At 49.2% G+C, this 18014-nt stretch overlaps 1 protein-coding gene across 1 annotated transcript in view; it reads right to left on the bottom strand.

The window, feature by feature from the left end:
- PALD1 (phosphatase domain containing paladin 1) overlaps window positions 1-18014 on the bottom strand; it is a 96700-nt gene that overhangs the window by 15198 nt on the left and 63488 nt on the right. The window contains exon 18 of the mRNA XM_043985395.1: window positions 15473-15613. Within this exon, the coding sequence (XP_043841330.1) occupies window positions 15473-15613 (141 nt within the window). The remainder of the gene's footprint in view (window positions 1-15472; window positions 15614-18014) is intronic.

Here is an 18014-nt window from a genome sequence, read left to right as displayed (position 1 = left end):
AGCAGCTGCCCTCACACCTGGACATCTCCCTCCTCCTCTCTGTCTCCTGACATCTTCTCATCAGTCCTAGCTACAATCTGCCTTTTCTGATCCCCTTCAATACTGGTACCTTCTTTCTGCAACTGTCTCCACTCCATGCTCTGTGTAGATTGTTTTTACATAATTGTTTCCATATTATCCCCACCCCCCTCATCCTGACCTTAGACTGTGAGCCCCTTGATGGCAGGGGCTGGTTTTTGCCTTTCTTTTTCACCTGCAAGGCTTAGCACAGTACCTGGAACATAGTAGGTGCTTAATAAATGTTGACTGACAGACTGATCCTGGGTTTGTCATTCCACTTTTCTTGGCTTCAGTTTCCTCATTTGTAAAATGGGAATGAAAATAGCATTTACTTTGAAAGGTGGGCAGCTAGGTGGCTCAGTGGACCTAGAGTCAGGAGGACTTGAGTTCAAATCCAGCCTCAGACACTTATTAGCTGTGTGACCCTTGGCAAGTCACTTCACCCTGTTTGCCTCAGTTTTCTCATCTGTAAAATGAGCTGGAAAAAGAAATAGCAAACCACTCCAGTATCTCTACCAAGAAAACCCCAAATGGGGTCAAGAAGAATCAGACACAACTGAAAAGACTCAACCACAACAACCCAAAAGGTGGTTCTCAGGCTCAAATGTGATCACATATTTCATTAGCAAATGGAACTCCCAGGTGAGCACAAATTCCTAACAATGCAGGTCAGCTTCTGCACCTAAAGAGTCTTAAACAGCTTCCCCAAGCAGTATGAGATGAAGCGGCTTGCTCAGCTTCATACCGGCAGTGTGTGTCAGAGGCACACCTTGAACCCAGGTCTTTCTGGTTTAGAAACCAAGTCTCTCGATACATTCAAAGTGCTTTGCAAACATTCCCATTAATAAGATTAACTGGCTGGGGCTCCCAACCCAGTGCAGAGAAGCCCCATCCCCCCTAGGGGCAGGGTCCACTGAATGCTGACTCATCAGCAGCTCAACCAAAGGGAGAAGCAGCGGTGCTGATTTCAAGCTTGGCCAAGGATTTGTCCTTGATGAGGAATGAGGTCACCCCTGGACAAGCCAGAAAGGCCTGATCAGAAGCTGTTCTCGACCCGGGGTTTGTCAGGCCACACTTTATCAGAGCATTCTGGGACATGGGCAGGAGGGAGCATGTTTAACTCACAGAAGGCTGAGGGGAACGTGACTAACGCGCCCTGGCTCAGCTGTGTCCCTCACACCCACCAATGGGGCCCAGGGATGCCTTGATGACCAAACCAGCTGGGCATGTGGCTCCTTGAGAGTCTGCAGGCCTGCCTGGCAGCTGGAAAAAAGGGAGGGGAGGGGAAATCCCATCCCCTGTTTTCTCCTACCCTGAGACCTCGATTAGAAAGGGTAGGGCAGGGGGCAGCTAGGTGGCGCAGTGGATAAGGCACGGGCCCTGGATTCAGGAGTACTTGAGTTCAAATCCAGCCTCAGACACTTGACAATTACTAGCTGTGTGACCCTGGGCAAGTCACTTAACCCCCACTGCCCCACAAAAAAAAGAAAGAAAGTGTAGGGCAGCTAGGTGGCACCATAGCACACAGAGCATCCGGCCTGGAGTCAGGAAGACTCAGCTCTGTGAGCTCAAATCCTTTACTGGCTGGGTGACTGTGGGCAAGACCCAAGTGGGATTTTAACTCGGGTCCTCAGGTTTCCAACCGGGTCCCCTTCCACAGCAACATGCTGCTGGGCTTGCCCAGGGTCACCCAGCTGGTGTCTTGATGCAAACGCCAGGCTTTCCTGAGGGCCAAGTAAGCACTCAGTGGGAATATTCATTGACTGAAGAGATCATTTTCAGTTTGGAACACTTATTTTTCATGTCTTCTAGAATAGGTAATCTCCCTGGTGTGGGTGCTCCCTCCCCTACTGCAGATCTCAATCCTTCTATGCCTTAATGGATGGTCTTTGAGAAGAGTCAGGGTCCCCTCCCCACCCCACCCCCACCATTCACTCTGTGATGGCCGGTGCTCTGGAACTCTGGAAATGAACCTCTTCACGCTTACTAGGAGGCTGGTCCTCAGAGAGACAGAGTCCAGTGCGGGCCCTCTCCTCAAATCTTTCTAACCTGGCAGGCCCTGACACAGCTTCCAAGGGCTTCTGAAAACCCCCAGTGACAGGCATACCATGATGAGGTATCAGAAAGCGTCAGTGGGCCTTAGAAACCTCTTTAGTTGTATTTGTGTATGTGTGTTTTCCCAAGAAAACAAAACAAGTACTAGAAGTGAGATCATTTGAATTTCATCCATCCATCCATCCATCCATCCATCCATCCATCCATCCATTCACTCATCCATTCACTCATCCATTCACTCATCCATCCATCCATCCATCCATCCATCCATCCATCCATCCATCCATTCATTCATTCATTTATTGTCTAGACCTATGATTTTCCTTTGTATGGGGATCTCCTCATATGGAAACACCCTCCCTCAATGTCAATTCACAGATGGATTTGTAATTTACAGTCTTGGAAGTTAAGTGACTTGCTTAGGGTCATATAGTTACTATGTGTAAAAGGCAAGCTTTGAATGCAAGTGTTTCTGACTCCAAGGCCTAAGTGGAGTGCTGGCTTTGGAGTCAGGAAGACCTGAGTTCAAATCCTGCCTCAGGCACTTAGTAGTTTGGTGACCCTATGCAAGTCATTAAACCTGGGTCACCCTCAGTTTCCTCATCTGTAAAATGGGGACAATAATATCCCCTACCTCAAAGGATTGTTGTTAGGTTATTTATAAAGTATTTCACAAACCTTAAAGCACTATGAAAATTGTTATTGTTCTTAACAAATGTTTTTGAGCCTTGGATTTTTTTTAATGTGCTTTCATTGAGTTTCCAAAGGAAAATCTAGCCTTCCGACACTGTCCCAGTTGGGATATGTTCTGGTGGGACTGGACAGATGCTCTTGTCCTGCAGTTAGTGAGCTCAAGGGATTCACTGGAAGTGGGAGGGAGGGCATTCCCAGTGAGAAGAACCCAGTGAGCAAATGCATGGAAGCATTAACCTCAAAGGCCTCAAAATGTTCACAAAGCAAAGGTTCTCTTTTTTTTTTTTAAGTGAGGCAATTGGGGTTAAGTGACTTGCCCAGGGTCACACAGCCAGTAAGTGTTAAGTGTCCGAGGCCGGATTTGAACTCAGGTACTCCTGACTCCAGGGCCGGTGCTCTATCCACTGCGCCACCTAGCTGCCCCTAAAGCAAAGGTTCTCAAACCCTTCTCTGTATATTGACCTCTTTGGCAATCTGGTGAATTTGGTGAAAGAAACCTCTTCTCGAGAATTTTGTTGTTATTGTTCAGTTGTTTCAATCATGTCTGATGCTTCAGACCCCATTTGGGGTTTTCTTGACAAAGATTCTGGAGTGCTTTGCCATTTGCCAGCTCACTTTACATATGAGGAGCTGAGGCAAACAGGGTGAAGTGACTTACCCAGGGTCACACAGCTAGAGGGTATCTGAGACTGGATTTGAACTTCTTGACTCCAGGCCCAGTGCTCTATCTACTGTACTGTGCTTTATAAATGTCATTATCATTATTAAAATTACTCAATACTTGTGTGCAGTCTTGAGCAAGTGACTTCCTTTTTCTGGGTTGCTTTCCTTCTCTGTAAAATGGGGTTGGATTAAATGGGGGTTTCTTCCCCTTTTTATATCAAGGACTCCTGGGGCAATCTGGGGAAGCCTATGGACCCATTCTCAGAATAAGATTTTGGGGGGGGGGTGGGGGGGGGGAGCGGCGCAGGGCAATGAGGGTTAAGTGACTTGCCCAAGGTCACACAGCTAGTAAGTGTCAAGTGTCTGAGGCCGAATTTGAACTCAGGTCCTCCTGAATCCAGGCCAGTGCTTTATCCACTGTACCACCTAGCTGTGCCCCAGAATAAGAATTTTTAATGCATAAGATAAAATATATAAGATTACAAAAGAAACCAATTCTATTGAAATAATTTAAATGATTTTAAAAATGCAATTTACAGATTTCAGGTTAGGAACTCCTAGACTAGCTGGCCCCAAAGTCACTTCCGGCTATTATCTTACAATTGCCTGTCTGCCCTGAAGGGCCCCTGAGCCCAGCCAACGGCAGGAAGAGGTTTTTCTCCTGCCTAACTGAGTTACACAATGTGACAGCTCCAGAAATTAGCCAGCCCCAGCCCAACTCTCCTGGATGAAGCATCATTTCCTGAAGAATTCCAGAGGTGCTTTCCTGATTTATGGCAGAGCAGAGACCTCCAGAAAGCTCCGGCGCTTTCTTACCGACAACCTCAGAATATTCTTGATGCTGGAGGGAGGAAAAACCCTGAATCCCAGGGAGTGTTTCTTCCCTAATTGCTTATTATTAAAGCATGATTTGACTGCCAGTTGTGGACAGGGGCCAAGCACAATGGAATTAAGAACCGTATGGCAGAGGGGAAGAGCCTGGTGGGGAGAAGGGAAGCCGGGGAGCCGGCCCAGGAGAAAATGTTGTTATCATTAACTGCACCTGCCAAGAAATTAACAAGTGCTGGTACATTTCAAAATCCAGCCCTCGTGGAAGGAAACTCTCAGACAAGCGGAATGTGGAGCTCGGATCAGGACATTCCTGGCCAAACGGGGAGGATGGGAGCTGAAGGAGAAGGTGGCGGCAGATCCCAGACCAAGACTGCCTCGGCCCACCAGGGGTCCTGGGAGCTCGGGCCAAATAGCCTGGGGCCATCGGTCTAGGCAAACAGCCTCCCCCGGCCTCCCCTGCCCTGAAAAGAACAAGTCAGAATCATACCGGGTGCCACTCTGATAAGGCCTTTAAGTTTGCATAGATCTCGCCTGGAGGACAGTGGATAGAGCACCGGCCCTGGAGTCAGGAGGACCCGAGTTCAAGTCTGGCCTCAGACACTTGACACTTACTAGCTGCTTGACCCTGGGCAAGTCACTTAACCCCAATTGCCTCAAACATCCAGACCCATCTCCAGTTGTTCTGATATATATCTCACCACTGGACCCAGATAGCTCTGGAGAGTGAGGCAGGTGACCTTGCACATCCCTCCCTCACTTAAATCCAATTCAGTGCAAGTGATGACATCACCCTGGTGTCATGGTCCTATTCGAGAATGAAGGACAGGGGCAACTAGGTGGCACAGTGGATAGAGCACCAGCCCTGGAGTCAGGAGGACCTGAGTTCAAATACGGCCTCAGACACTTAACACTTACTACCTGTGTGACCCTGGGCAAGTCACTTAACACCAATTGCCTCACCAAAAAAAAAAAGAGAGAGAGAGAGAGAATGAAGGACAAACAAGAAGATCTCTCCTGACAACAACCTTGCTAGTGCCCCTGAAACACAGAATCACCTTGGATTCATTTTGTGTGTATGTATATATGTATGTATGTATATATCTATCTATCATCTATCTATCTATTGTTAATATGAATGTATGGATCACCTGGATTTGATGGAGGTGCCTTATTATCCAAAAGTATTTTTATGAAACCCTAGGTTAATAGGAGCAAAATGGCCTTCAACTGAACTCCAAACTAAACCCAGGTAGCTTGCTGATACAAGTCCCTACCTGGTGCCTTTTTTCCTCAAGATAGTTAAGTCCCTATCTTATGGGGAAATCTGGGCATCCTCATTCTTGCCAAACCCTTTTTATGGAATCCTGTAGTCTCATCATGATGCTTCTGTATTTCCTCCATACTTGTTATAACTGAAATTGTTAAACTGCTTTGCTTCTGGGTTGATTTATACTATTGAAACTGATAACACTGTAACCAGTGGACCAAAAACCTCATATACTCCCTTCTTTGGAAGGGTCTCCAACATGATCATGTTATATTTCTTCTTGGGACAAAAATAAATTGGTATTATGTTTTCCTGTCTGTCTTTGATCTGGTTTATCCTGTAGGGGACATTATGTTCTCTGATCTGGTTTTGTTCTGTGGAAGACATGTCTCTGTTTTTATTATTATTATTATTATTAATAATAATTTTTGTTGGAGATAATATAAAATTAATTTCTCTGATCTGGTTATTTTTTTTGCAGGGCAATGAGGGTTAAGTGACTTGCCCAGGGTCACACAGCTAATAAGTGTCAAGTGTCTGAGGTCAGATTTGAACTCAGGTCCTCCTGAATCTAGGGCTGGTGCTTTATCCACTGTGCCACCTAGCTGCCTCCTGGTTATTACTTTTAAAGGAGACAGGCAGATAAAAACCATATTTCATGTTTAACACTATCCGTATGTATGTATGTAACAAAATCACTTTTATGTTTTGTGTGTATATAAGTATGTATGTGTTTATATATATACACAAAAATCACCTTGTTATTTGTTTCACATATATATATAGACACATACTCATACAATCACCTTGTATCCATTTTGTTTGTATATGTATGTGTGTATGTATCAATGTATTTATGTATGTATCTATATATGTAACAAAATCATCTTTATATGTTTTGTGTGAATATATGTATGTGTGTGTATACACACACACACACACAAATCACCTTATCTGTTTTGCATATATATAGACACAGTCACTCACACAATCACCTTGGATCCATTTTGTATATACATAGATACCCCCTACAGCTCCTTAGGGATAGGGACTACATCATTTTGTCTTTGCACCTAAGGGTGCGATGCCTGGCACACTAATGAATGCTGACTGACGGATACAAAGATGGACGTGTATGTGTTGTCATTCCAGATAGAACACCATCTCCTTGAGGGCAGGAATTGTTTTGCCTCCCCAGCCTGGCACACAGTAGACACTTGTTGAAGGACCGCATCAGTCAACAATCTAAGCATTTACTGGGGATACGAAGGAAGGCCAAAAATAGGATCCCACTCTAATGGAAGAGGGTAGAGAAGAAGCCACATAGCAGACAGCAGAAATGATCATTACAGCCCTTTTTCAGGTGAGGAAACTGAGGCTCAGTGCTCTTCCCTGAAATCCTGCAGTTAAGTATCCACGTGGGAAGTTGAGCCAAGGCCCTTGCTGACTCCTCTCACCAGATTGCCCTCCCTCTGGGTCCCCATTCTTTCCACCACGCAGAGCAGGTCAAAGCTGTCTACTTTGCATAGCCCAGAAACCGGTCATGGGAGGGCAAGGATTTAAGTAAGCCTCCAGACACAGCAGGCAAGGAAGCTCTACCGAGTCCCAGGGGACTCAATTAGGGAGCCAGAATGGAGGAGGAAGCCTGCTGTGCCATTCCCAGGACTGCCCCCCTCCCCGGAAATGCCATTCTCCCACACTTGGAATCACTCGAGACTGACATCCAATTTAACTCAACAGCCATTATTAAGCTTCTCCCCCGCCCCAAGGGCTAGACGTTGTGCTACAGGCTTCAGACATAGACCCACCATCATCTGAGATGACCCCATGTATGGATGTGAAATTCTCAGCCCCTCCCTTCCCTCATCAATAGGAAAACTTACCACTGCAGCCCTTCCCCAGGTCAGCTGGAGGTGCAGGCTGGTGCAGGGATGAAGAAAAGGGATGGATGCCAGGAACCCGGGGTCCAAGTGACACTGGCCAGGTCTGTGTCCATTGGCAAGTGCGTGGGGTGACGGGGGTCTGCCTTCCAGTACCATCTGAGCCCCTTCCTGGCTCTGTCATGGAGGGTGCTGAGCCAGGTGACCTCTAGGGTCACCTATAGCTCTGACCCTCTCTGACCCTGGGACCAGAACCAACCCTCTTCCGCTTGCACTTTCAATTCCATACCCAAGAATTTCACCGTTCACAAGGGCTGGGGAACATCAAAGCTGAAAGGGTCTTCTGGGCCCCAGTTTCCTTATCGGTAAAATGAGGGGTTTAGGTTAGATGGCTTCTAAGGTCCCTTATAGCTCCTGATCTAGGACCCTATGAATAAAATATCGAGAACCTAAGAACATAGAACATGGAATGTCAGAACTGGAAAGCACCTTAGAACACCGAACCTAGCATGTCAGAGCTGGAAGGGATCTCTGAACATTGAACCTAAAATTCAGAATTGGAAGGGACCTCAGAACCTAGAACCTTAGAACCTGAAGGGACCTTGGAACACAAGGCATACAATTCTGAAACTGGAAAGGCCCTCAGAACCTAGAACATCAGAACTATAAGGGACCTCAGAACATAGAACTTAGGGGCTGGAAGGGACCTTAGAACCTAGAACGTCAAAACTGGAAGGAGCCAGACAAGGTCTCCTGGCAAGTTGCAGCAACACTGGGAGTAGGACCCCTGTCCCCTGACTCCCTTTTACCATTCGATGGCTCGGCTATCTCTCCTCCAGCAATCTTTTTTTAAAAAATGTCTAAAGTACAACAGTTTTCGATGACGTGGGATCTGTCCTTTCTTTGGGGTGTCTGGATACGAGGGAGATGATGGCCCCCGAAGGCCTTCAGGCACCCAGTGTAGAGGCCTGAGCTGCTCACCCCATGCATGCCCCCAGGTCCCTCCCCCCTCCGGCATCCCCAGCCAAGGACCCTCTGGGCACAGACAGCTGGGGAAACCAAATTGCACGGTGGGTTTGCCGAGCACATAATAATAACCCAGCGCCCCAGCCAACTCTGCCCAGGGTACCTCCTCCCGAGCTCTAAATGGATTTAAACACAGGGGCCCAAGGGCAAGGATAAGCAAGTTCTGCTGTCCGGGGGCCCTGCCCATGTTTCCCACACAGACCCTCCACATCTGACGCCCAAATTGGCTGCAGCCCAGCTGGTTGTTCGGCTCTCAGAACCAGAAGGCCCAGCCCCCTCCTTTGATGGAGGAGGAAACCCAGACCCAGAGAGCCCAGATGACTTGCTAGTAAGTGGCAAAGCCAGGAGTGCACATCAAGCTCCCCTAACACCAAACCCAGGGCTCCTTCCATGGGGCCTCCTTAACTCTCTACCCAGCTCACAGGAACACAGGTTCAGAGTTCAGAGGGCCCTTGGAAGCCATCTAGTCTAACATCCTCATGTTCAAGATGAGGAAATGGAGACCCAGAGGCAAGTGACTTGCCCAAGGTCACACAGCTAGTCAGTAGCATGCGTAGTGCTCAGGAGAGCCTTAGGGCTCAGTCCTCCAGTGAAGCTCAGTGGCAGCTATAATCTGCCTCCCCTTTCTCCCCCTCCTTCAGCTCGCTCTTCCTCCAAACCTTTGGGGATCCAGGCATTGGCCCTCACATCAAATCCAAAGCCAAACTAAGCTCAGAGTAACTTTGGAGCCCACCCTTCTATGAACTGGAAGCACCTCACACAGTCTAAAAAATTGGTTGAAAGGGTCGGAGGATATTTGCTCAAACCAGAGAGGTCACAGACGCTGGCCCAAGAAAGAGGCATTAGGCCTGTCCTGCTGGGCTCCAGAGATCAGAAGCAGTCCCACCAGGGGAAGCTGCCGAGAGGCAGAGTTAGGTTCAATATCATAAGGAAAAAAAGTCCTAACAATTAAAGGGGAACAGCAATGGAATTGTTGTTTGTCCTTCATTCTGGAAGAAGACCAATGATGTCATGGGGTGATGTCTTGACTCGTGGGTGAATAGGATTGAGGTGAGGCCGAGTCGTCAACCTCATTCTCTCCTTCAGAGTCGCTGAAGTCCAGGGGCAGGACAAAAGTCAGGATGGCTGGCAACGGGCCGAGACGTCGAAGATGACCTGAGTGTCTTTAACATCTGACCAAGCTCTCAGCCTTCCACAGCAGCAGCTTCAACCACCTTCATGGCCGCCGGCACACATTGTTCTCATCCACCCATTCTGCCAGGGGCAGCCTTCCCATGCTTGGGGTGGACACCCCGCTAACTCACGGCAATGGAAAAGACTGCCTGGGGAGGCAGTAGGTTCATCCACCAGCAGCGGTCTTCTAATGAAGCCTGCACGACCACTTGCCAGCCCACTGACCAGAGGAAGCTTGTTTACCCAGAACAGCCTCAGGGGTCACTTCCGGCTCAGAGAGTACATGAGGATATATGTATGTCAGTCACAGGGCATACAGCCCCAGAGGGACACGTACTCAGATGACAAAAACTAAGCTCTCTGGCAGGAGACAGGGAGGTGATAAGGACTAGAACCCAAGCTGAGCTGGAGCCCCGGCCTACCCCAGCCAGGATCTCTGCCCCCACCCTGCTATGAATTAGCTATGAGACCTTGTTCAAATCCTTTCCCTCTCTGGGCTTTAGTTAACTCTGTTCACTAATGAAGATGCCCTCAGGCCTCTCTGAGCGCTGAGCATCCCTGTCCATCCCTGGATCCTTCCTCCTGACCCAACCCAAACTTTGCCCCAGACAAACCACCTCTAGCAGTACCCACATGAAACTCTGCCGGCCACCAGGCCTCCTCTTTCCCTCAGAACGGTCCCTCTGTCTCGAGACTTTTTTAGAGACACAGGGAACCCCAGGCCCTGGTAAAATCATTTTCTCCCCTTAAATTAAATATTTAGTGCCCTCTTAAAACGTGCTTTGTTTTTACAAGGATAATAAACTCCAGGCGCTCCGTAGTTAAACCCTGCTCATGGGGACTTGCCATCTCCCTGGGGCAACAGCCTTGGTCCTGGACTTTGCCATGTCTGTGGGGGTAGGCGGGGATGGCTGAGGCTGCAGCCACGGAAAGAGGAAGAGGGACAAGTCAGGAAGGGCTCGGGATGTAGCCGGTCACTCCAGAAAAGCAATAAATCACAGCCTGTTATGAGAATGTGGGGACCTTAATAACAACCTAACCCTCCTCCCCGACCCACACACACACACATTTAACAGATGATGAAGCTGGGAAGTGACTCGGCCAAGGTCACTGAACTAGTTACCAGCAGAGCTGAGGCCAGGACCCAGGTATCCCGACTCCCAGTCCGACAAGAGTAAAAGCAGCTGACAACGTGTAAACAAAGCATCACCTCCGGAGTCTGAGGAGGTGGGCTCAGATACTGACTCTGGTGATAACTGGCTGGGTGACCCTGGGTAACTCACATGACTCTCAGGCTCAGTTTCCCCATCTGTAAAATGAGGAAATTGAACTTGCTGGTCCCTTATAGCTCTAAAGTAATGGTCCTATGGCCCAGCCCTACAGGGCTTTATAGTTTACAAAGAATTTCCTCAGAAACAACCATGGAAATCTGGGAATACATGGGCTCCCCCCATTATAAAGACAGAGAAACTGAGGCTTGGAGGCATGAAATCATAGAGTGACAGATGGAGGACTGAAACCCAAGTCTAATGCTCTTTCCACTGCTCTGGAAATGCCAGATTCTCACACTGAACCCAGGGCCAGGGCTGAGAATGGAAAGTTCCCTGGGGCAGGGGGTGTCAAGGAGGGGCATTCTCCTCCCCTTCTTTTCCCCCTTCCCCCAACCCCTATCACCGGGGGCAGGGGAGGGGGGGGGGACAGTTCAGGAAGGCCAGGCCTCTCTTGTGAGTTAAGAGGGGATCCTCCCAGAAGCAGAGGCATGTGTTATCAATTAGAGTAGAGACGCAGAGGGGTGTGCAGGGAGCCAAGGGGCCCAGGCGGAGAGCCGCTGGACAGATCACGGGGGAAGAATCCTCTTTGGGGTGTAGGTGGTGGCGATGGCGTGCTCCAACTCCAACCGCTTCCTCACGAAGCCTGGCCTCGGCCACCAGTGCCAAACGGCCGGCTGGGCTCGAAGGACCCTCCTGGGCATCTGCCCGGCAAAGGCGCCCATCACCAGGACAGGAACGGAAGTAAAAGCTTCCCTCCGGGCCAGGGTGTCAAATGCCAAGAGGCAGCAGCTTCTTGTGGGTCACAGGACAGGGCAGAAGAGTCCTGGACCTGGGGCGGAGGCCCTGGGGTACGCGCCAGCTCCGCTGCCTGATACCTGTGTGACCCTGAACAAGTCACTTCCCTCCCCGGCCTCAGCTCCCTCATTTCCTAAAATGAGGTTAGCCTAAGGAGATGATCTCTAAGAACCCTCCCAGCTTCGACCCTCTGTATTCTAAGCAAGATGCCGGCAGCTCCAAGGTCCAAAACCCCAAGGCCCCAGACAACTCGGACATGCTAGAATCCATGTGGTACGGTAGAAGGTTGGATTTGAATCAGAAAGACCTGGGTTCAAATCCTGTGTGACCTTCCCATGCCACTTAAACTCCAAAGGACCTTGGTTTCTTTGTTTGTAAAATGGGGGGGGTGGATTCAGTGACATCTAAGACCCCTTCCCATACACCCATAATCCTACATTTTATGTTCCAAGGGCCCTCCAGCTCTGACGTTCTGTGACTCCATGAATTCTGCTAACCCAAGGACCTTAAGACACAGGTGTGCACACCAGACCCCCAGGGGGTGGGGAGTTAAGCCCAGGTTTGCTCATCTGCAGCAGAGTCTGCACCTCCACGCCCCCTCCCCCATTTAAGCATCCCCTAGAAACCAACAAGAACGAACAGTATTACAAATCACTTTGATGCCCAAGCCCACCCCCTATGCCTGGGCCATTCAGAAATGTCTCTCTCCACCCCTCCCAGCCCCCTCCCCTGCTGAGCTCCAAAGAACCACAGAGCCCAGAGCGCTCTTCAGAGGGATGGGGATAGCAGCTACCAGCCTCCAAGGGCCTAGCAGGCCATGAGTGGAGAAACTGAACCTTTTCTGGCAAGGGAAGTGGGGAGGGGGCTCAAACCACCCTTAGACAGGAAGATCAATAGTGTACCCAGTGAGGCAGAGGCATCCCTGAGATGGAGAAGCACTGTCCTGGAAAGGGCGCACATGACCTCCCAATCAGCACTTAGTAAGCACGTACCCTGTGCCAGGCACTGTGCCGTTTTACAGTGTTCAGCCCTCACAACAACCACCCTGGGAGGTCGGTACTGTTATTTTATAGCTGAGGAAACTGAAGCAGATGAGGTGAAGTGACTTGCCCAGGGTCACACAGCTAATAAGTGTCTGAGTGTGGATTTGAACCCAAGTCTTCCTGGCTCCAGGCCCAGCATTCTATCCACTGTGCCACCAGCCGCCTCCGAGGTTATGATTTCCCTGAGGTCAGATGGCGGAGAAGCAGCAGAGACAGGAGTCAAAACCAGACCAGCTCAGACTCCATGTTTCTAGAAAAATGTAGCTGTCAGTACAGCAAGGTGGTCTTGTTGGGGTGTGGGCAAGGACTGGGGTAGCTAAGGGGCCCTAACCTAACGGAACAAGCTAGAGTCTGGGCCAGCAGCAAGGGTTGGGGTCTAGGTGCCTTCTGAGCTTGGAGGCCTCGACTTCACAGATGTCTCATAGGCAAAAATGGTTTCCTAGGTGGGAGGGCAGAAGGAAGGGAGGGGGTGAGCTCCCCAGGCCCCTTGGCTCCTTTCCCCAAGGCCCTCTGAGGGCCAGGAGATGACTTTTCAAGGCCAGATCTGGAAAAAGCTCAACCCCAGACTTAGAATGGGGAAGGAGCTGAATTCCTCGGCTTTATTAAAAATCATTACGGGCAGGCAGAGGGTATGCTGTGTGGGCGTGCATATGTGTGTGTGTATGCACGTGTGTCTGTGGGGGGGGTACATGTGTGTGAGGGAAAGGAAGCTAGGCATCCCAGCCAGCAGGAGGGAGCTCCGGGAAGCCCCTCCCCACGCAGCCTTCAGCGCCATCATCTGCTAAAATCATCGCTCCGTTACTATCCTCCCCTCCCCATGTACCAAGGGACCAGGGACTCGGGCTTGGCCATCGCCACCACCTACACCCCAAAGAGGATTCTTCCCCCGTGATCTGTCCTGGATTGCCTGTAGTTCCCGTGGAGGGTGGTGGAGGGACAAGCAGCAGCCCAGAACATCTGCTCAAAAACTGCCCCTTGCCAGCCGGGGCGGAGCCCAGAAATCTGTACCCGCAAAGTCACTCCCTGCGCTATCAAAAGGCCACTGTTAGGAACAGATCGGCCTTCCTTCCTTCCTTCCCTTTGCTATCTGTACATCAGCGGGTAGCTTAGGGGACCTCTGTGGTCAGCCAGGGGCTGGTAAACCCAGCAATGAAGAGCACAGTTAGTTTCCATTTGGCATTTAAGGGTCAGCCCAACCTAGCTAAAGCGCACTAGGGAGCCCCCTTGTGGCAGACAGATAGGAAGACACGGCCAGCTGTGGATGAAGGGAATGGGATCCCCATCAATGGTGAGGGAATTCCCATGCCCATCGGAGGACCAGAAGAGGCCTAGGGATTTCCTGCCTTTCAAAAACACCTCAGTTTGGAGGAAAGGCAGGAGTAAATAACTGGGGGTTATCCCCACCATTTGACAAATCTGCAGAATTGGAGAATGGGAAGGAACCTGGGGGCCACCTGGTTCCAAGCCGTATGCTAGAGGAATCCCGCCCCCCCCCCCGTATCAGACCCGACAAGGGGTCATCCGGTCTCGGCCTGAAGAGCTCCAAGGAAGGGTGACCCACTGCCTCTCAAGAAGGCCCCTTCCGCTCTGGGTCAGCACTCACTGTTAAGAAGTTCTCCCCAGGGGCAGCTAGGTGGCACAGTGGATAGAGCACCAGCCCCGGAGTCAGGAGTACCTGAGTTCAAATGCAGCCTCAGACACTTAACAATTACTAGCTGTGTGAGCCTGGGCAAGTCACTTAACCCTGATTGCCTCACCAAAAAAAAAAAAAAAAAGTTCTCCCCAACATCCAAGTGAAATTAACCCCTTGACAAATTCCACCCATTATTCCTTGTCCTCCCCCCAAAGCCCAACCAAACAGGCTGAAGCTTTACTCCAAATGACGGCCCTGCAAACACTTGCAGAGAAGGATCACATCTCCTGCCAGTGTCCTCTGCTCCAGCTCCTTCGACTGACCTGCAAACATCTTGGACTCAGGGCTTGTGATCCTGGGTGCCTTCCTGGGGTACTCTCTAGGCTATCAGCATCCTTCTTTTTTTTAATTTTTTTTTGGGGGGGTGAGGCAATTAGGGTTAAGTGACTTGCCCAGGGTCACACAGCTAGTCAGTGTTAAGTGTCTGAGGCCAGATTTGAACTCAGGTCCTCCTGACTCCAGGGCCGGTGCTCTATCCACTATGCCACCTAGCTGCCCCCAGCTGGGACTCTCTTAATGCAGCACAAGACGACCTTAGCTTTTCTGGACACTGCTGACTCCTAGTGAGGCTGCAGCCACCTAAAACCTCAGTCTTTTTTCAGAACAACCACTCTCTATCCAAGCATCCACCATCTTGTTCTTCGGAGGTCGATTTATTTTTTGACCCAAATGTAGAACTTGACCGATATCCCTAGTGAATTTCATCTCACTCAATTCAGTCCAAGGCTCTTGCCTGGAAAAATCTTTTTGGGTCCTGACATGTCCTCAGGAGTCCTAAGGACTGTCCTTGCCAGTTAACCTGGCATCAGCTGCCAATCGGATGAGCCTGCCACCCATGCCTTTACCTAAGAGTGTGAGGCGGCACTGGGCCAAGCCGAGGTCATTTCAGATCATTGAAAGCCAGCCCATCTGCCCCATGTTTTGGGCTCATATACACACATAGTGTCATTCATTCCCCACCAAAGCTGAATTCTGTAAGAGCCCAGCCCCGCGCAAGGGACCGAGAGGCAGAGGAGGCTCACCTGGCGATAGGTGCAGATGATGATCTCCCTCAGGTGGTAGTGCATCGGCGTCATGGTCTCGCTCACCATGTCCAGAGCCACGTCCACTTCCTTCTTCACCCGGTGCCCGTCTGGCAGCAGCTGGACGACCTTCATTACCACCTGGGGTAGAGGGAAAGATGGGCAATGGAGGAGCAGCCCAGGAAAGTAGGCAACCTCACACCCACCAGACCGTCCATAAAGCCCGCCCCCCCAACACACACACACACACACACAACACACACACACACACACATACTTCTATGTGCATTGCCCGCAATGGGTAGAAGGGAGATAACAGTCACAGCAACAGCTCACAAATCTACTGTGCTTTGGAAGGTTTTGCTGTCCATGATCTCACTTGATTCTCTCAATAGAGAACTGGGGCCACCAGGTGGCGCCATAGTGCACAGAGCGCTGGGCCTGGAGTCCGGAAGACTCGAGTTCTTGAGTTCAAATGTGGCCTCAGCCACTTACTGACCCTGGGCAAGTCACTTCACCCTGTTTGCCTCAGTTCCTCATGTGTAAAATGAGGTGGAGAAGGAAATGGCAAACCACTTCAGTATCTTTGCCAAGAAAACCCCTAATGGGGTCATGAAGAGCTGGACATAACTGAAATGACTCAACTATAACAACAATTTTGTGAAACAAATACCATCATTATTCCCATTTAGCAGATGAGAAAACTTAAGTCCAGAGAAGATGAATTACTTGCCCAGGGTACAGATATAAGTGTCAGAAGCAAGATTTGAACCCAGGTCTTCATTTTTTTTTTTAGTGAGGCAATGGGGGTTAAGTGACTTGCCCAGGGTCACACAGCTAGTAAGTGTTAAGTGTCTGAGGCCAGATTTGAACTCAGGTACTCCTGACTCCAGGGCCGGTGCTCTATCCAATGTGCCACCTAGCTGCCCCAAACCCAGGTCTTCTTGACACCAAGTCTGGGTCCCAATCCTCAATAACCCCCTCCTCTCTAGGTTTAATTATCATTTTTATGCTAAAGACTCCCAGACTTATACAGATTCTGGTCTGCTTTATCTCCTGATCTCTGGTCCTACTTAATCTGACTACCAAACATTTCTTTGCTTTTCTTTTCTTTTTCTTTTTTTGGTGAGGCAATTGGGGCTAAGTGACTAGCCCAGGGTCACACAGCTAGTAACTGTTAAGTGTCTGAGGCTGAATTTGAACTCAGGTCCTCCTGACTCCAGGGCCAGTGCTTTATCCACTGCACCACCTAGCTGCCCCCATTACCACTGAACATTTCAAACTGGATGCCTCCAATAGGTATCTAAAATTCAACCTGTATAAAACAGACGCCTTTCTCTTTATTCCAAACCTACCCTCCAGGTTTATGACACCAAACTCCCCTTCACTCAGTTCAGTCAGACTGGACTTCTTAATGTTCCTCATCCACAACATTGCATCTCCCACCTACGAACTCTTGCCTTGGCAGTGCCTCCCTCCTGGGATGCTTTCCTTTCTCACCTTTTCCTCTTAGAATCAATCCCTAGTTTTCTCCAAGGCTCAGCTCCAATGCCACCTCCTACATGAGGTCTTTCTTGAAGTCTTCAGTTCTAAGTGATTTCTCGCCAAAATTCCCTTGCATTCATTTTATATATAAATATGTGTAAATATATACATTTGACTTACATATGCATACATAAATGTACACAATATAATATATTAATATATCTTTTTGTTTATATTATACATGCATTGTTGCATGTAAAGATGTTCTTTTTATTTATATACATGTGTATAAATACATGTACTCTGCATATCAATGTATATATCAATACATACATTTTATTTCTCACACATGTACATAAATATAAATATCCATTTTATATGTGTGTATATGTATGTATGTATATATAGAAACACACACACACACACACACACACGTGTGTGTGTGTGTTTCCTCTGTGTCAGAAGGTAAGCTGCCTGGGGGCAGGACTGTTACACCAAATCTGCCTCTTGTAGCACACAGGCTGATTCAAGACTTGCTGAAGGTCACACAGATGATGAGCAGCAGAGGCAGCCCTGCAGCTTAGATCTCCTGATTCCAAACAGTAAATGAGGCAGTGGTGCAGTGGAAAGAGAGTAGACTTGGAGTCAGGAAGAATTGGTTCACGTCCTGACTCTCAATGAATGAAAAAACACTTTAAAAGCACCTTATTGTTATTTAGTTGTTTCAGGCGGTCATGCCCGACTCTGTGACCCCATTTGGGGTTTTCTTGGCAAAGATACTGGAGTGGTTTTGCCATTTCCTTCTCCAGCTCATTTGACAGATGAGGAAACTGAGGCAAACAGGAGGAAGTGACTTGCCCAGGGTCACACAGCTAGTAAGTGTCTGAGGCCGGATTGGGACTCAGGAAGAGAAGTGTTCATGACTTCAGGCCTCACTCTATCCACTTCGACTTTGACACTTAGCTGCCCTTTATTAAGCACCTACTATATACAAAGCACTGTGCTCGTTCCCCATGGCAGTCATTTAAGCCCTTTGGCCCCGCTGCATTGTGGGAGC

Source organism: Dromiciops gliroides, chromosome 2 (genome assembly GCF_019393635.1).
Source record: "Dromiciops gliroides isolate mDroGli1 chromosome 2, mDroGli1.pri, whole genome shotgun sequence".
NCBI lineage: Eukaryota > Metazoa > Chordata > Mammalia > Microbiotheria > Microbiotheriidae > Dromiciops > Dromiciops gliroides.
Note: the sequence above shows the minus strand (reverse complement) of the source record. Positions and strands in the feature narration are given on the sequence as shown.